At 44.5% G+C, this 24,313-nt stretch overlaps 8 protein-coding genes across 8 annotated transcripts; 2 read left to right on the top strand and 6 right to left on the bottom strand.

Annotated features, from left to right (window-relative positions):
- Window positions 1-1,136: 1,136 nt before the first annotated feature.
- Window positions 1,137-1,442, top strand: N7455_003455 (uncharacterized protein; the record flags this gene model as incomplete). The annotated part of the gene is made up of 1 exon (XM_065604490.1): window positions 1,137-1,442. The coding sequence occupies one exon, from the start codon at window positions 1,137-1,139 to the stop codon at window positions 1,440-1,442; it is 306 nt and encodes a 101-aa protein (XP_065462981.1).
- Window positions 1,443-7,081: 5,639 nt separating this feature from the next.
- On the bottom strand, window positions 7,082-7,315 carry N7455_003454 (uncharacterized protein; the record flags this gene model as incomplete). Its single annotated transcript, XM_040961910.2, has 1 exon — window positions 7,082-7,315. The coding sequence occupies one exon, from the start codon at window positions 7,313-7,315 to the stop codon at window positions 7,082-7,084; it is 234 nt and encodes a 77-aa protein (XP_040807650.2).
- Window positions 7,316-11,216: 3,901 nt separating this feature from the next.
- Window positions 11,217-11,832, bottom strand: N7455_003453 (uncharacterized protein; the record flags this gene model as incomplete). The annotated part of the gene is made up of 4 exons (XM_065604489.1): window positions 11,217-11,309; window positions 11,386-11,547; window positions 11,618-11,719; window positions 11,782-11,832. 4 exons carry the CDS (start codon window positions 11,830-11,832, stop codon window positions 11,217-11,219), a joined length of 408 nt encoding a protein of 135 aa, XP_065462980.1.
- A 1-nt stretch (window position 11,833) lies between these two features.
- Window positions 11,834-12,764, top strand: N7455_003452 (uncharacterized protein; the record flags this gene model as incomplete). The annotated part of the gene is made up of 5 exons (XM_065604488.1): window positions 11,834-11,893; window positions 11,986-12,069; window positions 12,115-12,296; window positions 12,410-12,497; window positions 12,537-12,764. 5 exons carry the CDS (start codon window positions 11,834-11,836, stop codon window positions 12,762-12,764), a joined length of 642 nt encoding a protein of 213 aa, XP_065462979.1.
- Window positions 12,765-13,543: 779 nt separating this feature from the next.
- On the bottom strand, window positions 13,544-14,452 carry N7455_003451 (uncharacterized protein; the record flags this gene model as incomplete). The annotated part of the gene is made up of 2 exons (XM_040961922.2): window positions 13,544-14,004; window positions 14,101-14,452. The coding sequence occupies 2 exons, from the start codon at window positions 14,450-14,452 to the stop codon at window positions 13,544-13,546; spliced, it is 813 nt and encodes a 270-aa protein (XP_040807634.2).
- A 2,718-nt stretch (window positions 14,453-17,170) lies between these two features.
- Window positions 17,171-17,570, bottom strand: N7455_003450 (uncharacterized protein; the record flags this gene model as incomplete). The annotated part of the gene is made up of 2 exons (XM_040961907.2): window positions 17,171-17,427; window positions 17,510-17,570. 2 exons carry the CDS (start codon window positions 17,568-17,570, stop codon window positions 17,171-17,173), a joined length of 318 nt encoding a protein of 105 aa, XP_040807636.2.
- Window positions 17,571-19,768: 2,198 nt separating this feature from the next.
- Window positions 19,769-20,360, bottom strand: N7455_003449 (uncharacterized protein; the record flags this gene model as incomplete). The annotated part of the gene is made up of 3 exons (XM_065604487.1): window positions 19,769-19,800; window positions 19,908-20,221; window positions 20,278-20,360. 3 exons carry the CDS (start codon window positions 20,358-20,360, stop codon window positions 19,769-19,771), a joined length of 429 nt encoding a protein of 142 aa, XP_065462978.1.
- A 2,545-nt stretch (window positions 20,361-22,905) lies between these two features.
- Window positions 22,906-23,991, bottom strand: N7455_003448 (uncharacterized protein; the record flags this gene model as incomplete). The annotated part of the gene is made up of 1 exon (XM_040961920.2): window positions 22,906-23,991. One exon carries the CDS (start codon window positions 23,989-23,991, stop codon window positions 22,906-22,908), a length of 1,086 nt encoding a protein of 361 aa, XP_040807657.2.
- Between the last annotated feature and the right edge of the window lie 322 nt (window positions 23,992-24,313).

Below are 24,313 nucleotides of genomic sequence, written 5' to 3'. Positions count from 1 at the left end.
TAGAATGAAAGCTTGATATCTACCATCCGCACTAGTGGTTTCAATACCCAGCTTATTCGTGAGCTAAAGTCATGCGCAGATAGGTAGTAAGTTGAGGCTTTTTTGGACCCGTGCGTGAAGGCAGAGCGGTGACATGGTGCGTTAAAAATTAACTAAAAAAAGGCTTCCTTGACAAACTTGATAGCGAAGTTCAATTAGGAAAATAGCGAGGAACCCGCGGTATGCGGCGTTGGTAGATTTTCTGAAGTGCTATTCGATACGGGCCCTTCAGATGTATCACTAGCAGAATGTTTCGGTTCATCTAAACCAGTAGATTGCCGACTTGGCAGTCCGAGTTCATTTGCGCCGGACAGGTTCCATCCAACTGCACAGCAGTAATGGACCGTCGACTTTCTAAAAGGCTTCTGCTCATAGACCCTGGACTCATCAATATTTGCATTCCATACAGTCATGGCGATGATGTTCTTCTCAACATTATAGTTATTAGAGCAGTATTAGCATGGCCTAATGCTGAATTTGCAAACGGACATTTTTAGGCTCCAGAGGTCGGTTGCAAGATGTCTCAATCCGTACGGGTAGTCGGAGCCCGCGGACACCGAATTATCCAATCAAAAGTCTAGCGAGGAAAGTGGGTGGAATTGCGGGCTCTGCGGGACCAGACGAACTCTGATTTACGGGTCACTTCTTAGCGAACTAAAATGGGTCATGCGGAATACCAATAGCTACTCTATAATAGGGTCTCTATTAAATGACATTAAGGGTTTAGTCTTAAGAAAGGACCTTATCTTTCTTTCGGTAGTAAGATCATACTATACTCTTAATATAACTATCTTCGTATAGCTAGAGCTTCTTTATACTCTATTATGGCTGCCGTACCCACTATGTACCTATATCTTCCCTTTTGGGTTAAAGCATTGGGTGGGGGCCTAAGATAACGGGTTTTGTTGGAAATTGGGAATTTGGGGGAAATTCAACCTCATGAGAACCTGACAATATTCTAAGTCTCGATGATCGATGATTTAACAGGGTACCTAGTTCAGAATAAGTACTTCGATGTTGTGAATCATTCGAACCAGAGCATCTATACTTGAATTCATTCGGAAAGATAAGCCTCCTTGCCATTCATTATCTTGAAAATGAAGCCAGAAATCCATTCCCAAGAGTGCGACCCGCCTCAAATTTCACCTGAGTCAGACCATGATCAGTACCCCGAAGGCGGGCTAAAGGAATGGTCTGTAGTTCTGGGAGCTTGGTATGCCATGATTCCCTCTATGGGACTTTTAAACAGCCTGGGAACTCTGCAACCTTGGACAAGTACCCACCAACTCAAGGATTACTCGGAATCAAGCATCGGTTGGATTTATGGAGCCTACACCTTTTTCCTTTTCCTGGGAGGTGCCCAATTTGGTAACGACCTTCCCGTCAGATCGAATGCATTTTGAACTAACTACCACTTCAGGTGCAATCCTTGATTCTCATGGGCCTCTATACGTGGTGCTCCCGGGCTCTATTGGGATAGTACTTTCATTGATTTTGTTGAGCTTCAGTCATGGTGTGTTCCTAATATAGGAGGTGGGCTCATGGACGCCGGGGTGACCAATGGCCAGTCCGGCCATGGCAAGGAGAGCTAGCTTTCCAAATTGCATCGTGAGGATTTGAGGTGGAAAGAGAAAACACGAGTGATTAAGTCCAAATGTATTGGTGATATAGCCCAATAATATGTCAGGATAGACATCTCAATATATACTTCTTCCTCCTCGTACTCGAGCTATTGTATAATAATGTACAAAGAGTTGATAGCCCCAGAAAATTACTCGTCATGGTCGTCGTCAGCAGTTGCAGTAAAGCCATTACCAAGATAGTATAGATCAAAATAGATGAGATTATCCTTGTTCTGGTTGACGAATGCCCTAGGCATGATTGGAGGAAGAGAGAGTAGTAGTTTCCGATCTGCAGCCAAGGAAGCTTACGCCTCGCCCAGCAACGGAAACCCGCCAAGCCCGTCGATCAGTCCGCTTCACCAATTGTCTAAAGCGTGTCGGACGTAGGTGTATCCAATTAGAAGAATCTTGGCTAATTACTCATGCGTACGTACCTAGAAACTAAAAAGGTTATTTATTATAATCCGTACTGACTCGTCACTCTTGTACAACGTATGCTTTTTGCTTTCGTATACATTGAAAAAGAACATCCAAAAGACACGACAAGTATAAGCGGCCGACTATTCTTGTATTATAATGATTTATTAGTTTACAGAGTTTAAAACCCTATGAAGAGAAATAAGTCTGGTGACGTATGCAGCCACAAGACGGCAAATAAAACCCACCCTCTTGCGTTAGCCATGTTGCTAATGGCTTGGGCAAGATTTGTTGTGGTGACCTTGAAAGGTCAAACTGGCATGCGAAACACGTGCCATTGCGAATTGTACAGTACACATCCACGACGTTAGCTGGGCACGAGCGGAAAACTATCCAGGTAAGCTAGGCGCTGCAACATGAAATTTTAGGGTGTGGCCAAAGAAAAAGTAAACACTGTCCTAACTATATCCCCGGCCTACCTAAGATCCAAGTAACCACAGTGCACGTAGCGCTCTTCCTCAAAAATGTAGCGGGTCCAGCATCGTTCTTCATTATCACCAGAAAGTATTAGGTTAACCTTAAAGGCGCTGTAAGCTAGCTGATTCATACCAAAATCATGTCCCTGCTATTAACGACTCTCTTTTAAAAACTAAATCAATGACATGCTTGTATCCAATTTCAACAGGCAGTAGTCGGATTGTATGAGGGTAAAAACAGTGTTCATCTAGACAAATGGAACCACCGCGATACTCGAAATTTCATCTCTATTTCCAACTTCCATCAGGCAGTAGTTGAATACCCTGAAGAATAGAGCCTTCCTTGGACCAAGAGACCACCGTCAAACCCAACCATATCTTCCGCCCAGTTTTCCGCTTCACAAAGACACAACGTCGTAGCCTTGGTACTTTTAACTGCCTAATTCCGTGAATCGAGCTTTTCCCTCTCTTTCCTTCAGAACTTGAATGTCTTTACAATGAAGATCCCGGGGATTTCATGCAAGAAAAGATATTCCCGGTCAGTGCACGCGTAATTTGCATAGCGAGGAAGGTCAGCACGTGCTAGAGCTAACCACTTGTGGATGTGCCTATAAGAAATTCGCTTTCCGCGCCTTTCATACTTCCGCAGACGCCTCTTCGATATACGTATTTCGTGCACGACAACATTGGTCGCTCCTTGCATTTTGCGGCGCCTAGCTTCATGGAAAGCCCAATCTCTGTCCTCTGTAACCGAAATTAAGGGCGATAAACTTTCGCTAGACCAATCGAGATGATTTAGTACTATCTTTCGACATCCCACATTCATTGGGACGCTTCTGCTCGAGCTTGCCAATATAGCATCCACGCGCCTGCTATACCGAGCCATAGAGTCTTTCGTCTCAATACGCCACGCACGAAGGAAAATCTCATCCTGTTGAATCATTTTGAAAATATATGTCGATATGATGGAGTAGAATGAGCTAGTGGAAATCAAGGTAGAGACAACTATAGAAGATATAGAAGAAAGATGGTGGGAATTTTTATCGAAACGGTAGAGTATCATATTTATAACCCCTCACAACCCCCTCCGGCTTCTCCCAGCTCAAAAGCCACACTCTGCGCTTTTCTCGGTTGCCTACCTGAGAATTACTATTCAGAATGGGTGGCCCCAAAAGTTGAGCCTGAGACCCAACTTATTTTCCCTTTTGGGGGAAATTTGGGTACGGCAGGGGCCCGTGAGTAAACGGGAGGGACCCCCTTCCATTGGCCCGCAGCGCGTTAGCGCACCCGAAATGGTTAAGTTTCGGGTAACGAGACTGTATTGCCTACCCGATAGGGGCGGTCAGAGACTGACCGCTGACCAGAAGGGCTATTCTTGGCAAAAACCTGAAAGTATGTGAACACTTGTGCTCACGCAATGCCCGTAGACATTAGGCTGATTTAGCTTGACACAAATATTCTGCTGCACTTGTCCATGCCCAACATATCTGCCTATCACATGAGGGATAATAATGTCTCAGTTGTTTTCTCATAAAGTAGCTCTATGATCCATGGGCGCCTCATGCATCAAACATTTATAGAATATTTTCTTATCGACTGGGTCTCAACACGAACGTCGACGGAACCACACCCTACCTAATGTTCTTAAAACAGGACAGACATAGAAATATTAGTACTCCGCGTGGCTCGTATAATGATATATATTAATGAGATATATTTTAGGAGTACTTCTACGTGTTTCACTTACATAGTTTAGAAAAAGGTAGACAGGTGACATGACAATAGTACTGGAGAAATTCCAAAGCAACTCTTTTACATATTAGTATTTCTGTCATTTTCTCTCCTCGAGACTCTCACGCACTCGAAAACTACCGACTAACGCGAGGAAACCAAAATAGTCCAGCCAAAGTTCGATCCCAGTCTTCTTCGATTCCAACATCCGACAAGCGGCAATAGCCAAGGTCGATAATGCCCTCACTCGACCTTTATATCAACAAATGGGATGTTAAGCCCCTCTACGTAGAGGTAATTGTCTAGAAATAGTGCAGGGTGAATATAACTAGATTTGTGTCTTCACAATTAACCGACTGATTGATTTTACCATTCCAACTTCCACCACCAGCTGTCAAGCAATACTAATAACTCAGCAAAATTGATATCAGTCAATGGGGCTTTTTTCTAGTTTTTGTTTCGGTGTCTCTCTAAATCGCCTCCATAACCAAAACCCAAATATTGTCAACATGGTTAGTGGTGCAGCAAAAGCGAGATAAAGCCACCACAGCCTGGAGACAATAAAAGAAGGCTCGCTTCCGTCAGAAGATGTATCAAGTACGACCAGATTGGTTCCAAATAAACTACATACAAATGTTGCTGGTAGGTATATCAAGGTCACAGCCGCAATGATTTTCATCGACATGCTGTCCTTGCGTGCGTCACGCGCAATCCTCGCACTCTGTGTGGCGATCTGAAGATTGACGGTACTATCATGCCCTGTAATCAGATGATACAGAAGTGTAATGAAATTATCGGTCCTTTGGCGGAGATTTAGGATGCGGCGATGTCGGTCGTCACAAAAGTCGCGAAGAGCAAGCAAGTCATCCCGAACACGGTCGTGGCACTCGGTATTTATTCTGGCCTCACTGTGATGATGTTTGGCTAATCGGCTTAAGCGTGAATGATCATGAAGCAAGTGATCAATGTTCGATGTATCTCGTTCGTTATTGTGTTCCAGCGTAATAAGGCTGCGAGACATTTTATGCAGCAGCTGGACATACTTGGAAAATCTATCAGAGTCTGTTATCTCGAAGATAGACCCCTCATGAAGCTGGGTTTCTATCCAGAGCAACAATTTCACGAGATTGTCGAGCTCTGTAGACCGGGTTGAGAGGACATGAAACATGATTGCTGAGTGCATTGCAAATGGATTTAGACGTGTGTGTTGGCATGTGCATCGGCCTTTTCTCTTACGTGAGCACTGTGTGAATGACCCTTGAAGACCCTTGCCAATAGCATGGATCAAGGTACGAAGATCACCTTTTGCGTTGTGTAACATATAAAGAGTATGTCCTGTTGATATGTTGTGGCGGAAGTATATAGGCTCATATTGATGATGCAGAACCATGTTGGTCGGGCCACGTGAACTAATACTCGCACTGCTGTCGAGTGGACTGTCGTTACTTGCCATGTAAGATAATGACTCGGTGACATTATAACATATTTCTGAGTCTATGAGTATAAACCTCTTCGGTTACATCCAAGGGGTGAGTAAGGTAAGGGGCAACTAACCAAGGTACAGGTGGCCTTTAATATCAACACATCGGCTATGGTAGCTTGATACTAGTGGTGAACCCAAGAGAGCCACAGACTCAAGGCTAATGTTCCAATAATCCAGGAATAATGAATTGATCTCATGTTGATTCCCAGGAAACGACCCAGCTGCCGGACTCAATAGTCTACAGAGGTCAGTCGCAAAGTACAATAACCACTAGGGGCAACCCCACCTAGTACGTACACAATGTGCAGATAAGTGTCCGCTTTGCTTTCAGTTGGTGCTTCTGAGCGTATCTGCTGCTCAAAGTCCGGAGATTCTAGAAGTTGTCAGAGCGCAAGTTCTTCATAGGCCCAAAGCTAGTGACTGTACCAGCCTGATCTAGAATCATTATGGAGTAGTGGAAGACGTGTGAGTCGTTCGGTGAAGCCACCGACCTACCACTACAAAGAAATAAGGCATATTCCAACGTCGAAGGCTCAATGGTGGAAGTAGGAGACATCATAAGAGAGTGTGTTGAGTCTGATATTTGTTTCTTCATGAGGCTTAACAACCCCTCTAAACCCCCCAACCCCTGCAGTGTGATAGTGTGATAGTGTGATGGCCCTGCAGGATATTGTGGAGCACCTGTTTCTGATGGCATTGTTCTGTCATCCTAATACACTAATACATGCTGCATACTATCTTCCCGCTAGACCAACTTTGAGTATGACAGACCGTATATACAACATGAGGTCTAACTTGAGGGATATCAACTTCAATTAGTTTATCGTATATATCGTAAAGAAATCAGGTTTGAAGTTACGTCTTTTATTACTAATCCGTACGAGACTCGTATCGCAAAAATGACGAATCAACGGTATAAGAGATGCCAGTAGATTTAGTCTACTAGGGAACGCAAACTACAGTTGCGGGATCGTAGAAGAGGTGGGAGTCACACGGGAAAATGGGTGTGGCTAAGCTCAAGAGCTCGGTGATCCAGATCAGTAACGAAAGGTGCTTCACCTATCACCTATAAGATCCGGGAGAAAGAAGGTGAAAAAGAAATTGCAGCCGTTGGCCGAGCGACTATACAACCACGCATGGGCACACATAGCGACCGATGGTGATGGCCAAATAACTTGGCACTTTGTGCTATTCAAGATATAGTAATATATGTATTTCTCGAGCGACATCGATGTAGGTTTTTTCAAGGACCTTACCATCGGGCAGGAATGTGTTGACGTATGCGGCTGAAATTTGTACAAGGATCTTCAGCTTTACAAAGGGGTGGACATTCGTGCGAGTTCCAAGAAGGGAAGGCAGCTCTGCTCAATTGCTTCGGCAAGCTCATTGTTCAATGCGATGCTCGCGGCCGAGTGAAAAATGACTATTGTATCATGGCATATGATTTCGAGATCGTGCTCGCTGAAACCGAAGTTGGGCGGCACTATATCGCCCAAGACAAACACGATCTTCTCGGTCGCGAGAATGGCGTTGGCGCAGTTGCCCATCCTTACGGGCAACTTAAGTACAGTATGCCATCGAAACTCAACACTCTCATTGGGTAATATTGCCAGCAGTATCTACCTAGGTAGTCATCCACCGTCATTTTCAGGGTATAGAGTCAACCTACCTACTATTAATTGATAATTTACAAGTATAAAGAATAGTCGGCCGCTTATACGGCCTTGTAATATCTTTTTAGTGGTCTTTTTAGTGGTCTTTTGGATTCTCTTTTTAGGTATATACGAAGGCAGTAAAAAAGACTTTTCTACGTATAACATTTGATACTTTATAATGGAATTGATTTTTATGCTCAATAATTAAAGTGATTTTATAATTACATAACTATAGTAATCTTATAGTTTTAAACCACACATACAGTTTGTTCTTATTTTTTTCAAATACGACCGTCCCATACCCTAGCCCAAAAATCAGGAATAAGAAAGCAGCAAAATAATCAGGAAAAAGGTATAGAAATAAAATAGAAATTGGAATTGGAATTAAAATCAGAATTATACAGGCGTCGAGGCAGCGGTGAAACGGGCGGTGATACAGTATCCAATGAGAGGGTTAAGTTCCGATGGCATACTTAGTCGCCCGTACATACACATATACGGTGTCCTCCTGAAGCATACTACTGTTGTCCGTACAGTACACACATACGCCTAACACGCTTCGCGGCTGCTAATCAGATCACACCATAGCCACCCGATCGGTGGAGGCCGTGGGATGTGGGGGGCCAAGACGAGGCTCGGTCGGTTTCCTGGTGCCAGGCAGGAGGGTTTTGATGCTGCCAAGCCCAATAAAACCCATGTACTGTACTGTAATGAGTAGGGTAAGACATCCCACGTGAATAGTGCGTCCAATTTAGACCGAGCCTCGCGACCGATCAAACCACGAAGGAATCAATGGTCTCATCCCCGAACAGCCCAATGGACAGATCCCGGGACTAGGCTGAGCTGAACCACCAGTAATTTATCTCATTTGAATCTGATATGTCCTGCCATGTGAACTGCTCAGAGCGTCCGCCGCAGCTTTCTCCCGATAATGATATCACTGGCCCTGGAGTTCGTTCCCAACACCTCACCTAGATCAATTTCTCACCAAATCAGGTCATTACCAACTATGTCGGATCTGCGGGGCTCGCTGTGTTCTTGATTCTCGTATATTTCTTTATGGTCTATGATCCGGCGCGAGATCCATTTGATAACCATGAGATGTCCCAACGGCCTTATCAGGCCAATCCAATTGACGAGATGGTGACCCGTAAAGTGCGAAGCTGTTTCAAATGGTCTTTGGGTGAGAGTAGGAAGAGAAAACTTGAGGCGTCATTTACCAAGGTACCTAACAGCTACCCATACGGAGTGGTTCCTAGCACCGTATCAGCGCTAACAAACCAAAGTGCCTAGTCGCAATAGGTGACCTTCAGCTTATCACTGGATTTTCCATTCTTATCGGTGGTGCCATTCAACTTGACTGCGGTCTGACTGTCTATGAATGGCAGGTGATCGTCCGTTTAGCCTGGTTCTCTTGTCTCACTCATTTGTCTTGTTTGATGGCTCTGCGCAACTACCTTCACACTCACACATTTGGACGAACCTGGAGGCTCGTTGCAATGGGAATCCTTGCTTCTATGCTGATCGTTGGCTTACTTCCGACGGCGAACTATATCGACCTTCTACATTCAATATCTTCGGAATATGCTATGTGTCACTTGGCGATTCGGCCGTCCTCGGGTATAGCACTATGGTCAATGGTGCTCCCTATCTTGGTTATAGCCTTGAGCTTTGTTTCTCGGGTTATCAAATTACACAAAACGCTTTCTGTCGAGCTTTGGGGCAAGCTTCGAACACGCGCGAGTGTAAACGCTCGTAGCATACTACTTGTCGTCTACAACAGGTGTTCCACACGCGGCCTGAAGCAAAGGTTGAGTTTCTTTCTGGTATATCGGCCCCTTTTTGCCGCCTTTTTCGTAGCCCGTCTTGTGTTTGCTGCTTGGTCTTCGATGTTTGTGGAGGTATGTGGACTTCCAAGGTTATTTTGCTACCCTGTCCGGTGCTGACTCATTCAAAATAGGGATTATGGCTGTTGATCGCTTTTATTTGGGGTCTTCTCCAACTGATGGGCGCATTGAACGACGGATCGAAAGAGCTAGGACTCTGGACAATGCCTGGAAGTCATACTAGAACTGACTGGACTTTTGGTCAAGTCGTATCGCTGTTGTTACTTGCGGCGCCTCTCATCAGTTTGTTGGAATATCTCGACCACTGTAAGTTTATCTCGGCCCACATCACTTTTGTTTCTAATTCTGATTATATTTCCTCTATCAGATCTTTCCACCGATTCTCGAGACCCACATTCTACATGGAGGCAAGCTGTTGAGCCCCATGATTCTACCAGACCGGCCACCTGTCCCTCTGCGTGCTCACATTTGAACTCACAATTAGACTCCCAAAGGCCGGATAGTAATTGGGGTGACCAGTCCAACACACTTGCAATGGCTATTCTGTATTCTGTTCTTTCGATGATGAACATTCTCACAGAGCTTTTCCCGTGGTCTTTGATGTCATCTGTGGTTGAGGTGTTTTCCAGTCTCACATGGGTAATCAAGTTAATACTTGCTTTCACGGGCGTCTATGGGATTGTTCTATATTCTTTGCTTATAGAATCCGAGCTAAGTGGGTCGAAAAGGTGGATAAGAGGTTGCCTTCAGTTCCTCAATCTCGCGTTCTTTATGCTTAGCTTCAATCTTGCGGGTGTCTATACGTCATTGAGGATTGGTCTTATGGCAAAATACATGCAACTATTTGCACTTGCCTTCTATGCTGTGCTAGCTGTTGTGTTTTGTTGGCCTCCAGGGAAATGAGATGGTCTTGAAGTCATGTGTTGGCCGTTTCGCGTCAGCACATTTCTTTTGATCGTTCATATGAAGTCCGAAACACTTCTTCTCCAGTATTTGTAGCTGTATATCGATCGATTCGTTATTATAATTCTCCATGTCTTTAAATCTCTCTCGCGTTCTCCTTGAGGTCTAAGCTAATAAGTTGCCGGTATCCTCCATGTACCCTCCATGTACCCCCCAAGTAAGCTTGGACCTCCTTTCTGTCGCCATGAATTGCCCAGGTGCCCAGATAGTTGTGCGAACTCATGCTGTGTTGTTCTGAGTGCCACCAGTGGATGAAGGTTCAGTGTACTGTGCCCCTATAACCTTTCACACTCCTTAAATTTCTCCCCCATAAACGCAATGAGTTCGGCCCGGAAGGTGCGATCTAGGTAGGCGTGGGGGTCCCTCCTATACAGTGAGTTTGGATTCTGACGCCAGATAACCCCCCTGGGGAAGCTGAGATCTGAACAAAACTTACATCGTGCAACATCGATACAATTATTGTAGTGACATTATATAGGTTTAGGTGTGTCCTTTGGTTTGGTCATCCGAGAAGATTTTTGCGGTCGGCTGAGCTCATGTTTAGATGTGAAGCAACAAGCAAGGGCTGCAATTATTGCAAACAGGGGTTCCAAGAAGACATCCATTTAAACTTTGACCTCGGGGAGTGATTATCTACACCTAGGTTACGGTCCTGGATTTATATCTCATTCATTTGCCTATACATGTGTACAGCCCTGGAGAGCCTCCTCTTTTTAGGAATTTATGACGTCAACCCAACAGCAAAACCCGGTTTTGAAGGTGGAGATTTCCCGAAGCCAGTCACACTAGAAGAGGCTGAGCATCTAAGCCCAGTCTCCCTTTCTTACACTATATTTTGCGTTCGAAATGTGTTCCACAACATCCAATCAGCCCTTCATCCTATAATTGAGGACAGAAACCATCATGACACCTACTTACGGGTGTTCCACAGGCTGTTGTCAACCCAATCAAGGAGAGGAGGGCGTTCGCGCCGTTATTTGCAGTCACATACTCGAGATTGCGAAAAGTCCCACCAGATTCCGTACATCCCAAGGACGCGTTGGACGAATAAGCGCCAGGTCGAAGTTGCGCAAGAGCTACGCCAATTGGGAGTTAGTAAAGTTGTCACACGGAGATGAATAGCAACGGACGTGCGGCCCTCTGTCCACTTACTTCAAATATGGTCTTTCCAATCTCGATTTGGGCAACTGGTTTCCCCAAACTCTGCAATTTCCCATAACCGAACATAAGATCATTAGTCAAAATCATATCAGCCAACTCGGCCTGATCAGACTCGAACCAGCGCTCGGGTTGGAAGGCCTCTGCGTCTGTACCCTATATGTCCTCGTTCTGGTGCATCGCGTATGCAGAATATCCAATGCAAGTACCGCCCCGGTAGGAACACGCTTTCATCGTCAACAACAAGAGTATCACCACCTGCCGGGACATCGCGCGAGAAGATGTTAGCAACGGGCGGCCAGACTCGCATCCCTTCGCGGATAACAGCCTGCAGGTATGGCAGGTTCTTATTCTGGGCGGTAGTGTGCTCGGGGAAAGACCGTCACGCACTGCATCGTCGACTTCGCGCTGGAGCTTGGCATAAACGCGGGGGTTCGTCATTATGTGTAGAAGTGTGCCACGAATGGCGCCAGCCGTGGTATCGGAGCCCGCGATACTTTCGGTACGCGTTATCGTCTTCATTTTCCCTTCTTACATTATAGCTCTTATATAGTGCCTAACTAAGCAAATGATATCCAAGTGACCGAGCTAAAGGGTTTACAACGACAACCGAGTATTTTCGATATTTCGTCGGGCAGGATTAGAAGCAGCTTATTTATCAACCAAACTCAACCTTTAGTTTCTATAATACTTAAAACAAATATATCGCGTTCAAAGTTCTAGAGAGATAGCCTAATACCTAAATTTATCAACGTAAAGTATAACCGTTACAAGTTTAAATTAATCTACAACGACCTCGACTTAGCAAATCTAATTATCTGTAGCACTAAAGATCTCACTGTCTTTAGATTAGTAGACCTTACGTGGTCATATATCGGGCCCGCCCAACTATTTGGCTCGGCACCGTAGTAGCTTCTTTAGGATAGGCCCGTTAACAGCGCGTAGGATTGCGAGGACGAGCTACCTAAGATTATTTCCCGGTACTTTAGACACCTAGATATTTTTATACGTATCTTAGAGGAGGAAGATTCAAAGATACAAGGGCACAAAGAGAGAGAGCTCTCGAGTCTCGTCAAGTGGTCGTAAGCCTCCGGGGCTATACGGTTGTATATACTTATCTCGTCTAGCTTTAACGACGATTATAGCTTCCCTTTACGCAGTTGCGCGTATATCTAGGGGCTACTGAATGGGCAAGGCGTGGGATGGTATTCGACGACCCAAAAGAGCTTGAGGAATTCGCGGCGCGGAAGGTAAGGGAGATTGATATGTATGAAGAAGCCTTAGAGGATATAGAAGAGAGCAAGGCGCTCGTTGACAGCGGGAATATGACAAGGGAGAAGTTCGTTGCCAACTACAAGCGGCGTCGCTTATGAACACTAGCCTTGAGCAGTGTTTGGAGCCAAGATCGTTGCTTATTGGAAAGTAGGGGTTGAGATGGACCGATACTGCCGCCAATGTCTCTACCAGATACGACTAGGTGGGAAATGCAAAGGCCCCAATGACGAGTGCATCCCAATCATAAGGCTGAACTAAGCGCCACTAAGTGTGCCGTGTTTTAGGCCCGGCATATCAGATGCTCATGGCAGGTGGTAGTTAGCGAATAACGCACCCGAGAAATGCATAAACTAAAGCCGAACCCCTAAGTCAGCTGACGGAGTTCAGGAGCTTAACAACGCGGCGGAGTAAACTGCTGATCTGGGCAATATTCATGACACCGCGAGGTGTGCTTGGAACGTGGAGTTAAACTGACGTGTATAAAAAACTTCAAGATAGGATTTTAGCAAAATGATGTGACTCAATAAAATGTTGTAGTCGAATCTGAAGTCGTACACCTGGGAGGTGGGATTGCGCTTCTTGATTTTGGCGGACACAGCCTGGCCTGATGAAAATCATCAGCCAATATCATGGTTGACAAAATTATTATTTTATATGCTGGGGCAAACCAAAAAGGATATTGAGGAATAAAAGGATAGGATTGTTATATATACATTCACTTGGTTTCTCAAAGCATGACAGGAAAGAAAACTTACGCAACAAGTACACGGAACCCCTGATACCAATCCATAAAAATGCAAAGAATGTAAGGTATTCAATTGCAGTTGCATTCAACAACTGCTTTCTAGAGCGGCAGCGGGCCTAGCTCTATTTGGTGCTAAGGAAGCTCGGAGGGCGGTTGGCGGGTTGCAGAAAGTTCAGATCTCCCTCGATTATCCACAGACATTTCAAAGCGCGATTTGTTGCCCCCTACTAATTCAGATGGGATTCCCGGTTGGCTGTCTGGTGGAAGCTCTGATAGCGCTTGTGCCTCGAAATAAGACGAGGCACCAGTTTGCGGAGAGTCTGGCTGGTTGCTTGAGTCGTCAGGTTCCAGATGGGACTTTTCTCCTTTGGCAGATGCTTGGGATCGGCGACGGCGAATTAGAAGCCAGACTATCACAGTAATGAGAGCGAATGCGCAAACACCACCTACTACGCCTCCAGCGATCCCTCCTACGGATGGAGTGCTTTGTTTGGCTGCGGATGTAGGTGTTGTTGAGGAGGTACTAGTCGTCGAAGAGGTTGTTGTTACCGAGGGGGCCGTTGTCGATGACAAGGCTGATGTTGAGGTCGATTCTATCGATGATTCATATCAGATAAAATGTTGAGTCATAGAGAAGAAAGAGAAGAAAATCAAAGGTTCAAGTTGTATGCACACCAGATAGTACCCACCAGTAGCCTTTTTTATGACGCTTAATGAGCGCATAACAGTATTGTCAAAGGTGCTATCCTTTGCACAGCCGTAAAACCCGTCTGTCTCAGTTTCTGTGCTCGTGAAGCCTATTTGGTCGGTCTCACAGCAGAAAAACCCGTTCGCTTGGTAGAGATTCCACGTATCATTTGAACACTGACTGAATGCCGGCCCATTCATATTTGCTGGGTTGCATTGTGTATTTTCATTTACATCTGCGCAGTCTGTGTCTCCTGGACAACATGGGTACCAGTCACCCCATGTAATACCGCATGATGTTTCCGAAGATGGGCAGGTGCCATTTCGGCGAATAGCATATCCTTGCTCAGACATTTAGACTGCAGAGGCTCACTGTAAAAAGATCCAAGATATGATAGACGATTTAGAAAACAAACGGGGAAGGTTCTGTTGTGTCGAAAAAAAAATTAGAAAAAGGGGAAATGAACCGGGACCCAGGGGAAGTGCAGCGCAATGTTTGATGGGGGCGGGAACGAAAAAAACGACGGTCGATGTTAGTGTAGGCCACAGGTGAACTTGACAAATCCATTCGATGTGTTTGATTGCCTCCTTAATAAGGATCTACATGCACCTATAACCGTGCCAAGCGCACCAACACATGGACCCTTATTGGCGCGCCCCACCAGATGGCAGATTTTCAATTTTTTATCAACTTCCTATACATTTTTGTACTATACCACGATGTCGAATCAAGATGAAAATATCGAAAATCGAATCCAGGAAGCAGCCAAAGCCCAATATGGCTAAATTGGCGCGGGAATTTGCAATTTCATTCAAATTCAAGAAAAGGCACTTGTTAGTTAGCTGGGTTAAAACCCTAGATACTGCCTAAACAAAACCTATCCCGGAGAAAGTCTAAAGCGCTGAAAATCATCTTTTAAAGAAGGGTGGTTTAGATCAAACTGTCGGTAAAAACTGGGCATACCGCTTCCTCCAAAGACTACCCCCCCTCCCCAATTTGAATTATATCACCCAAAAGCCTAAGGACAAATCGAGGGTTGATGGCAAGGATTACGGTGCTTTACTCCTTTGGTGTAATAGCCTCACTTAAATTATAAACCAGTATCAATTCCTTCTACACAAGATCTTCAATTGGGATAAAACTAGCTACCGAATTGGCCAAGGAACGCAACGTAAGCTTATTACCTCTCGTACAACTAGAGATATCGCTACCGGTGGTCAGTTAGAATCAATGGCTGGTATTGAATGTATTGCTGCCGACGGGTGGTTAATACTACTACGGTTTCTACCTAAGGGTAGCTTATATATAGAGTGGTATAAAAATATCAATATACCTAACTTTCGAATTAAACATACACCTAACGGGGAAATTGATGATAAAACTGCATTTGAATAGCTCTTCTCTTTTCACAATGCTATAATTGACCAGGTTAAAAAAGGAAAGCTAAGGCTTCTTCTAATAGATAACTACGGTTCTCACACAACTTTCGAATCCGTTGAATTTTGTGGGCAAATTTTTATTATTCCTTTCCACTTTCTACCTTACACTGCCTACCTCTATCAACCACTAGGTAGCCAAGCCCTCAAAGCTTAAAACACTATTTCCGTACGATAAATAACGAGATTGTTATATAGGGTGGAAGTGCAAGAAAGAACCGGGATTTCTTGTAAGAATATACTATTTCCAGGTGTATGGCCTGTCAACCGAGTAAGATACTATGGCTTGGAGACTTCTTAATACTAAGCGCTCGGCGCTATTACCTATATGCGCAAATAGTATGATGATGAAAGGGCAGGATGCTGATTCTAAAAAGTTAAGGCGGCTACAAGCTAGGAATGCCAAGAACTTAGAAGCTGAGCAGCGAGCTCAGACAGCTAGAGATTTAGCTGAAGCTGAGCATGAAGCTTCAATGGCGGCAAGAGATAGTAACGGTGGAAATTGGTATATAGATAGTCGGGGTTACCTGTAAATATGATTTTTATAGGTTGACAAATTGAAAATCTGCTATCTGGTGGGGCGTACCAATACAGGGTACGTGTGTTGGTGCGCTTGGCACGGTTATGCACTGGATTTTCCCTGGCAGGTGGGGGTTTTCCATTTTAGCCGCAGCCGCTTTTATAATGGTGCCCAGACTCAGGCCCACAAAGTTACTTAACTAGTTAGTTAGTTAGTGACGCTTAGTTAGTTAGTGTGACGATTGTGACAATCCTGGTTTGGAAGCTGGATTCTGCCGTTTTGTTCCGTATTAGTTTTACCGAGTAGTTTCTGTCAAAGTGCAAGGTCAAATACATGGATTTACAAGGTATTATACCATGCAAATCATGTGACTTCGAGTACCATGCATACCATATATTACGTTTAGTCATCAATACCGCTCAGATTGTTGAAATAGCGGGTTTTGTCATTTTAGTTAATTAGAGTTCTTCATCTATGCCATTTGTACCCATACGTTGCAATACAGACAGATTTCTGTCAGTTTCCATGTTTCTATGGTTTGTAAAGGATTGGGAGAGACCCTACAAAAGCTCTGCTCTCGACCAATCCTTTCCTCTTTTCTTTTGCCTTTTCTGTACTTAGTATTATGAATCAAATGCACTCTTTACGTTGAAGATCTGGCAGGTCACATCTTACGCTATTAAATTCTATGAAGATCGAGAGCATAATAGTGGCATAGTGGCTTGTTGAATTGACTAAGTGCTAATCTGTAGACGCGTTTCGTGTTAACTGGCTTATAGAATACGTTATATATCAAGGTAATAAATGTTCTAAATGTCTTCATTATTAGAGATAAGAAGTGTGAACCAAAAGGCCTTTTATTGGAATGCTGAAGCTCAGACAAGGAGAATCTCACAAGCAACGTGGATCACCTGGGTTGTGCTTTAGTTAAACGAATGGACTCTTGAGTATTTAGATACAGACAAAGGATGTAATACAAAAGAATTGAGTTTCAACACTTTGGTCAAATCTATACCAGACGGGACCCACATCCCTCGACGCCAGCACGAATTACATGTCGACTAGAGTTGGAATTCTGGGGATAACCAATAGAGATAACCATCTCAATGCCTCCACTACGCGAAGCAGCCTCCTAGGATAGAGTCCTGAGACCGGTTCAAACAGGTGTAACCCTCGATTCCCTGGCATCCCTGGGATTTGGTGCAGACGTATTTGCCGCCGTTGTTGTTCACAAGGTAGCACCAAGGGGTACCCTTCTCCCAAGTGTCACCAGTAGGGTCACCAGCACTACCGCCATCCTTAGGAGTGCAGGTGCTGGTGCAGAACGCATCAGGCTTAGTGGCGCCATCTCCGAAGCACGACGAGGTGTCTCCTAAAGCACAGGGAAAATTAGAAATCTGGCCAGAAACGAGCAAGTTGCTTAATAGGGCACCAAATGGCTTGGTTATACTTACCAGCTACAGCAATGGTTCCCATGGCCAGAAGGGTGGCTCCAATACTGGTGATCAACTTCATCCTGAGTCGGGGTTTTGAAGAATGAGTAACCGAGAAGGTCGTTGTAGGGTGGAAGAATGAGGAGATGTCAGAGAGTAAATATGCTTGATAGGCTTGAGATACTTGTCGAGAGCAAGGGCTGACAGGTGTTATATATTAAAACTGAAAGACTATCCCTTCCGATTTCGATTTGGCTGTTTACCTAGTATGTAAGCTGCTATTGTGGCCCCATGAGGCATTAACGACTCTCGAGGGCCTATCAAACTGATTTAGATTCATTGTTCGAGCATGAACAGAACTAACAGTCCATGTATTCATGCGTCTCGATCTGCTTGACTGGGAAAGTAGAGCGAAACCGCCCCCAACATATGTAGATTGCGTTCGTATTATACGTTGTACTCCCTCAAATCTCCACCATATATTACAGAATTCCCGCGTTACGTATATCATATCCTGCACAGGCCAAAAGCCCTGATTTCTACCGTGTCGGTCCACCTACGGTAAGTCCGATAAATGCTACTAGCTACCAGATGCGCGGGTGGGCGAGGGGATAATTCCATTAATCCTGACCCATCGCTGAGCTAGTGGAAAATCCCAGGCGGACTGGAAGGCATTTAGCGAGCCGCAGTCACCAACTGCAGAGTGGGCCGGCTCCATATTCCGTTTCAACATCAGGAGTCAACCCAATAAAAAAAACGACCATCATGGATCTAGAGCATTGGGATCCCAGATATTTACAAGCGTGGGAATGGGCTGACATGCAAGACCTCGCAATGCTAGATCTAGTCAGGCAGGCCTGGAAAACAAGCGAGTCAGGCTCTGCGTAAGAAGAGAAGCTTAGTAAATTAGACTCGGATAGGAAGCCAGTAATGATGGAGGAAATGATTTGTCAAGATTGTAGTCCCAAATTATGATGTTCAATGGGTTTACTGGTTCTACCGATGCGGACGTCCAGTTGGATGGTTCGTTGTGGAGCACCCGTGGGCGCTATGGGGCCCTTTATCAGCCGCACAAAGGGCCCCCATGTGTTGCTCGTGTAGATTTCCTATTCTGCTCTTCTATAGTTTATTCCATCCTCATAATTCGAACTACTTTCTTGTTTTCTAGAGTCGATTGGAATTAATTGGTACTTCGCATAAGGCCTTTCCATATATTTACTGCAATTATTCGCACCAAAAAAAATGGAGACTTGCCCACCCTTCACTGACCTCCTTCACATTTTGCCTATCAAAATCAAATACTAAAGCGCAGAACCTCGGTCTTGCGGGTAATTGTGACGAAGCATTCACCTACAAAACTTTGGAACTAGTTTGCATGCTTTGCTTTGTTTGCTATTCTGGCTCTGGGTATAACTCCCCTGTCCCACTTTTTCGCTCGGGGAGATACGGGGTTTTTAACAAATCAAAACATATCCGGCAGTTAGTGCTAGGGATCACCTTCAATTTATTTCCGACAGATGTTTTAGCCAGGTACACAACTTCAAAGATTAAAGCACATATCATAGTGTATGAGGGAGGTTGGTATAATGCCATAGGGATATAGACCACGTTCCTATAATATGATGTTATAGGCCGTGAGTGAAGCTTACAGCAATGGCCATGGACGAAAGATAGCGTAATTTCGTCATTATATCCCTCTCTCGCGACTTAGTAAGTCTGATGCTGGATGAAGACATTCGAAGTTCCAATGTTGTTCGGCGCCAACTTCCTACTTTTACCTGCCGCCTACACTGACCAACTCAAGGTTGGCATTCACCTGGCCACTTCGCTATTAATTTTTAATTTTATGAACTTCTTTGAACCGTGAGAAGGCGTTCTAGATAGGACTTAAGAAAGATTTACTCCAGCGGTTAATTTCCCAAATTACCTACAATAGATTCTAGGTTATAGTCAAGTTCGATAGAATGTTTCCTAGAGGTCAGTCGTCGCGGCGGAATAACTATAGCGATAGACGGATAGCTCTCTGTATGAGCAAGTTTAAGGTTCTTACTTAATGATTCCTTATGTTTGTTTCTTTTTGTTTTCTTTTTTTTTGGGGGGGGGGGGGGGGTCTCAAATTGTGCAAGCAGAGCCTTTGTAGCAAATGCGATCTTGGCGTGGCAGGGCCAGAACTTTGTTGCATATACCCGACACGGTTCTACATCTCTTAAGGAATCGAACCTCCATTGATAATGTAGATATCTCCGTTTTCCCTCTGTAAGATAGAGACCGTTGTTATCTTCAAGTATGGAGCCCAAAGTGACTAGTGCCAGCTGATTGTGAATATAGCAATCAAAAACAGGTTGGTCTTTTTGGTGGTTAGTGCTTTCTAGAAATTCGCGAACTGATAAATGAGAGAAACGGCAGCATTTGGAATGACGGTCAACAACAAGAAGGTTGCGATATGCATCAAGCACAATGTCGATTGTTAATGATGAGTATTCAACTCCATCACCATTCGGATTTCGGCGCGCAAATTCGACCAAAGCATCTTGGTGCAATGGTTCAAAGCAGCCAATCATCCAGTCAAAAGTTCTTTGGGCAATCTTAGGCTTGCTTCCACCTAACACTTCAATCTCATCGAATACCCTTGTATATGCTTCTGGTAAACCTCGAGGCAAGGACTTCAACCAGTCCGGAATGTCTTCTGTGATCTGCGGTAGGGTACGAATCAGGAGAGCTACCCACTGGAACCTAGGCAAAATCAGTATTGGTAAAATCACCCGTTAACTTATCTTTTGGTTACGCACATTCCTTCACTTCTCTGTAGAAGGCTGTTCATGACTTGGTCTCTTAACTCCTGGGTCAGGTTTGGGTGACTGCTGACCGCCATTTTTGAAAGCTCGACATGAATAAATCCCGCGATATCTCCTTGATTGTGGCTGGCTTCAAGTTCAAGATTTGCCTTTCTCTGCATACGTCGCCCGATATCCTGATCTTTCCTGCTTGAGATGAAAATCTTTATGCGAGGACAATTGAAAAGTAAGAAGTCCAAAGAGTTTAACAGCCTTTCTCTAGTTTCAATGTGAGTTTCGTCTAGTGCATCAAGGATAAGGACCGGGTTTTGGGAATTGCTGATCGTTTCCGAGAGAAGGTTCTCACACTCGTTAAAGTTCAGTCTCGTCGATGACCCGCGCCTATGTATTTCTCTGTATCGCTGGACAATAGAATCACGGATAGCGTCGTTCTTTCGTGAAATAGAAAACTGTTTGATGTAGCTCCGTAAGATGTTCACTGGGTCCCGGCGTTTTTGGTCTTCACTATTACAATTGAAGTACGCTAGTGTAGCATCGGGGAGCTGTTCGAAATGATCGATTACCCTAGACACTAACTTTGTTTTTCCGGCGCCGGCTTGCATCGCTATTAGTGACATTTAAGTTTTTTAGGTAGTAATCAGACTCATGAATTCCATGTAGCCACAATATAGCTGGCTCATCTAACCATTTCCAGTGTTGAAATGTGTTATGTGTCAAAAGCCAGTCACCAGTACCAACTGTTCGACCGTCTTTGGTGGTTGAATATTAGTCTTCTACATCGATTTCAAATACCCATTTGAGAATGTGATTCCTCTCCTCGCAATTTAAATAAGCCCAGATAGCAGAGGTTGTCGCCTCCACATATCCTATTTCATCAATCTGGCGTTTCATGTCTGAAAGCTCGCTGAGTAACTTGCGCGCATGATGAGACTGGTACATCTCAAAGACCTGGGCCTCAGTGTCTGCGTGTGCCTCGCAATTCTGGCATTGGCGCTCAAAATCCTGGATATGCTAGATGACCATATCGCGGTGAGAGTTCTACGACCGGAGCTCTTCTGGTAAGTACTGGCAGCTCGAGTAAGAAAATTTAAGATCAGAACATAAAACTCAATCAGTGCAGAGCGTAGATTCTGACGTGCCCTCATTGAATTCTCGTCCTTCAGCAGAGATACATCGTTCATGAGTTCCTCATATAGCTGGCAACACCTGGTGACACAGAAAATGTGGCTTATACCGGAGAGTAAAGACTCCATTTGATGGCTTACCAAAATCAAGAACTTGATCCCACCCCATGGTAGGCCAGCGTACAATGGATCAGCGTTAACAGCAACGTCGATCGGGCCCTTCACTTTGTGTAGCCAGTACAGTGTTTTTTCTACTGCATTCTGGAAGCTGATCGAGTGCTTCCCCGCACGGAATTTCCAAGTTTCCGATTTGCATCTCCCGACTTGCAACTAGCTGAACAGGGGGGAAATGACACCTTTGGGGGTTGGCGGGCCCTAGGTAACACGGAAGCCTATACCATTGAGGCATGGGGAGAGGGCTTCATGTTCGGTGCCCCGATGATCATGTTGTTTATCACTATTTTAAACATGAGAAGGTTTTACTGCACAAACTGATATTGCTCTATGTATGGTTTGTCGTCGCTGCAGGCATACTTTACTGACTATCAGCAGCTCATCCTGGCTATGAGCCATGCAGAATTTTGTTTTTTGTCATTCAGAGGCAATGGATGGTATCTGTCATTCACAGCTGCTCTCTTATACTACTCTTACTTCACGCATAATGTTGTTGCATGGATGAAATTTTCACCTTTTTTTACCGGCTCTCAGGCCTCCTTTAGGCCCACTGTTTGCAAGTGCGTGAGATGGGTATATCTAAGCACTCTTGCTATGTCAGCTCCGGTCATAATATTCGAGATAGTTAATAACTTTCTCTTCTTCAACACTCATTCGCGGTATTACGAACGTGTGCGACTGTACAAGCCAATGATGAGAGATTTTTGGTGGATTTTCAGTTGCTTGACATTTTTTTTCATGTCATCAAAAAGTGCTATTCCTTGAACTTTTTCACGTTGGTGATCTGATCTCCACGATTCGGTATTCTTTCTGTGACAATATGCTTGGTACTTGTGTTTACAGTTATGGATCTTCTTGCAAGTATCATTCCTGACTTAAATGCTCCTTACGGGTAGGTGAACGTCCCATTTCGCTAATACTGGGGAAATATGACTAGGCGTCGAGAGAATTTCACTAGAAAAAGATGATCAAAGAGAAATTTATAACCTTGCGAAGTCTCGCCAAACTTTCTTCACTTAATACTATGAATCATTTCGCTCAAAACTAGTGAGGATTCCTCGGCCAAGTATAGGATATCCTCCTGAACAGCTTCTTCTATCATTTGCTTGATTCCAACGGGACTTTTACTGAGAAACCTTAGGGTATCCTTTTGTATTAGGATTTACACGAGAATATCAAATCAGAAAACACAAGGTACACTTGAGGGATGATACGATTACCAATCCGACTACTGTATGTTTCTGGCTAGAAGTTTGTTTTGTTGAGAAGATAGTAGTACTTTTGGGAAACTAAAGACAACGGGCCAATTTTCATAGTAGAAATTTCAATGAACAAAAGCAACTGGTAGCCTGTCAAATCCCTGCCGGGACATATAGCTTACCCCGTCAACTTTCAGTCCTTGTTCATCCAACAGTGTGATGGTATCGCCGAGGTTTGAGAGATGAACGTCCGGGATTTCAAACGCTTGCGTTGACTCAGCATCCAAAGCTGCATTAGGCGGCAGTGTTTGAGATTCCCCTGCTGAATTTTTGATTTTCCAGGAAGCCAATGAAATCCTGTGGTCTTTCGGATTTGTGAGAATAACCGACCTCCGTCTAGCTCTAGGATCGTTTGACTCGGGTCTCATCAATGCCTCGTTAATTATCACAGAGTCCTCGGTCAGGTCAGCATCTCTCTTCTTTCTCCCTAGATAGTCTCCCCAGGTTTCTGACGATATGGCATGCCCTGTATTATTGTCGGTGTGCACAGCTTGTGACGCGAATCCTATTAATACCCCAACCCATCGACCAGAGAGTGGGTAGTTGATCAAAAGGCCACCGTCTTGGAACACACCATCATCATTTGCAAATCGGTCAACATTGCCTTGATTCATATGCACATTGTGAATACCCTTTCGATCACTGAACGGTTCTCCAAATAGGTAGATATCGGCCTTCGAGTCAATCGCCTGTTTGAGCTCAGGTTCCAAGACATCAATCATATCATTGTTCGAGCCTGGTACATCATGGGGTAGGATGCGACCTGTGTTGACATTGAACAAGTTACTGCGGATGTAGTCTAGTCTCGCGCCAACAGGATTTGGCTCCGTTTCTTCAAGGGGATAAAACCCCGAGAATAGTTCGGTAAGACTATTGACGATCGGATGATTTTTGTAATCGTGATCCACCCAGTAGACGAGTCGCGATTCATTCTTGTCACCAGACTTGACGTTGATTGCTGCTCTGAACAGCCCGGGAATTTCAATGTTTCCTCTCCTGGCTCGGCGAGACTTGTGGCCAGAATGGTGAGTCAGTCCTCCTTTATCACTGAAGTAAAGTGATAAATGCGGACTTTTATGGTCATCCTCTTCGTGTTCAACAATGTAGGATACAGGGGTTGCTTTCCAGAGACCATAATTACGAATCGGCATATTGGGAAAGATAGGTTATAAATAATCATCCAAGAAAGTGAATTACTAGAGTTATATAGTTCAGAAATTGATCCATTAGGTAGAATCTAGGGGCCAGTTTGGGAGTGGGGGGTAATGTAGATACTTATAAATAGTCGGAGCGTAATGACAAGGCATGTCACATGAATTCCAAGGTTGCCACACGAGGCCAAGATTGCCTTTGCTCGAACGAAAACAGTAATCCGAGAGTCAAATATCAAAATGCCTCCTGGCCATAAATTACCCCAACTTAGTTAAAAATTCGTGTATACAACTCTCTGAATTGCTTGTCCAACGTTCCAAG

This window comes from Penicillium solitum (assembly GCF_028829755.1).
Source record: "Penicillium solitum strain IBT 25940 chromosome Unknown utg000001l_segment0_segment0, whole genome shotgun sequence".
NCBI classification, from domain to species: domain Eukaryota; kingdom Fungi; phylum Ascomycota; class Eurotiomycetes; order Eurotiales; family Aspergillaceae; genus Penicillium; species Penicillium solitum.
This window is presented reverse-complemented; position numbering and strand designations above follow the sequence as displayed.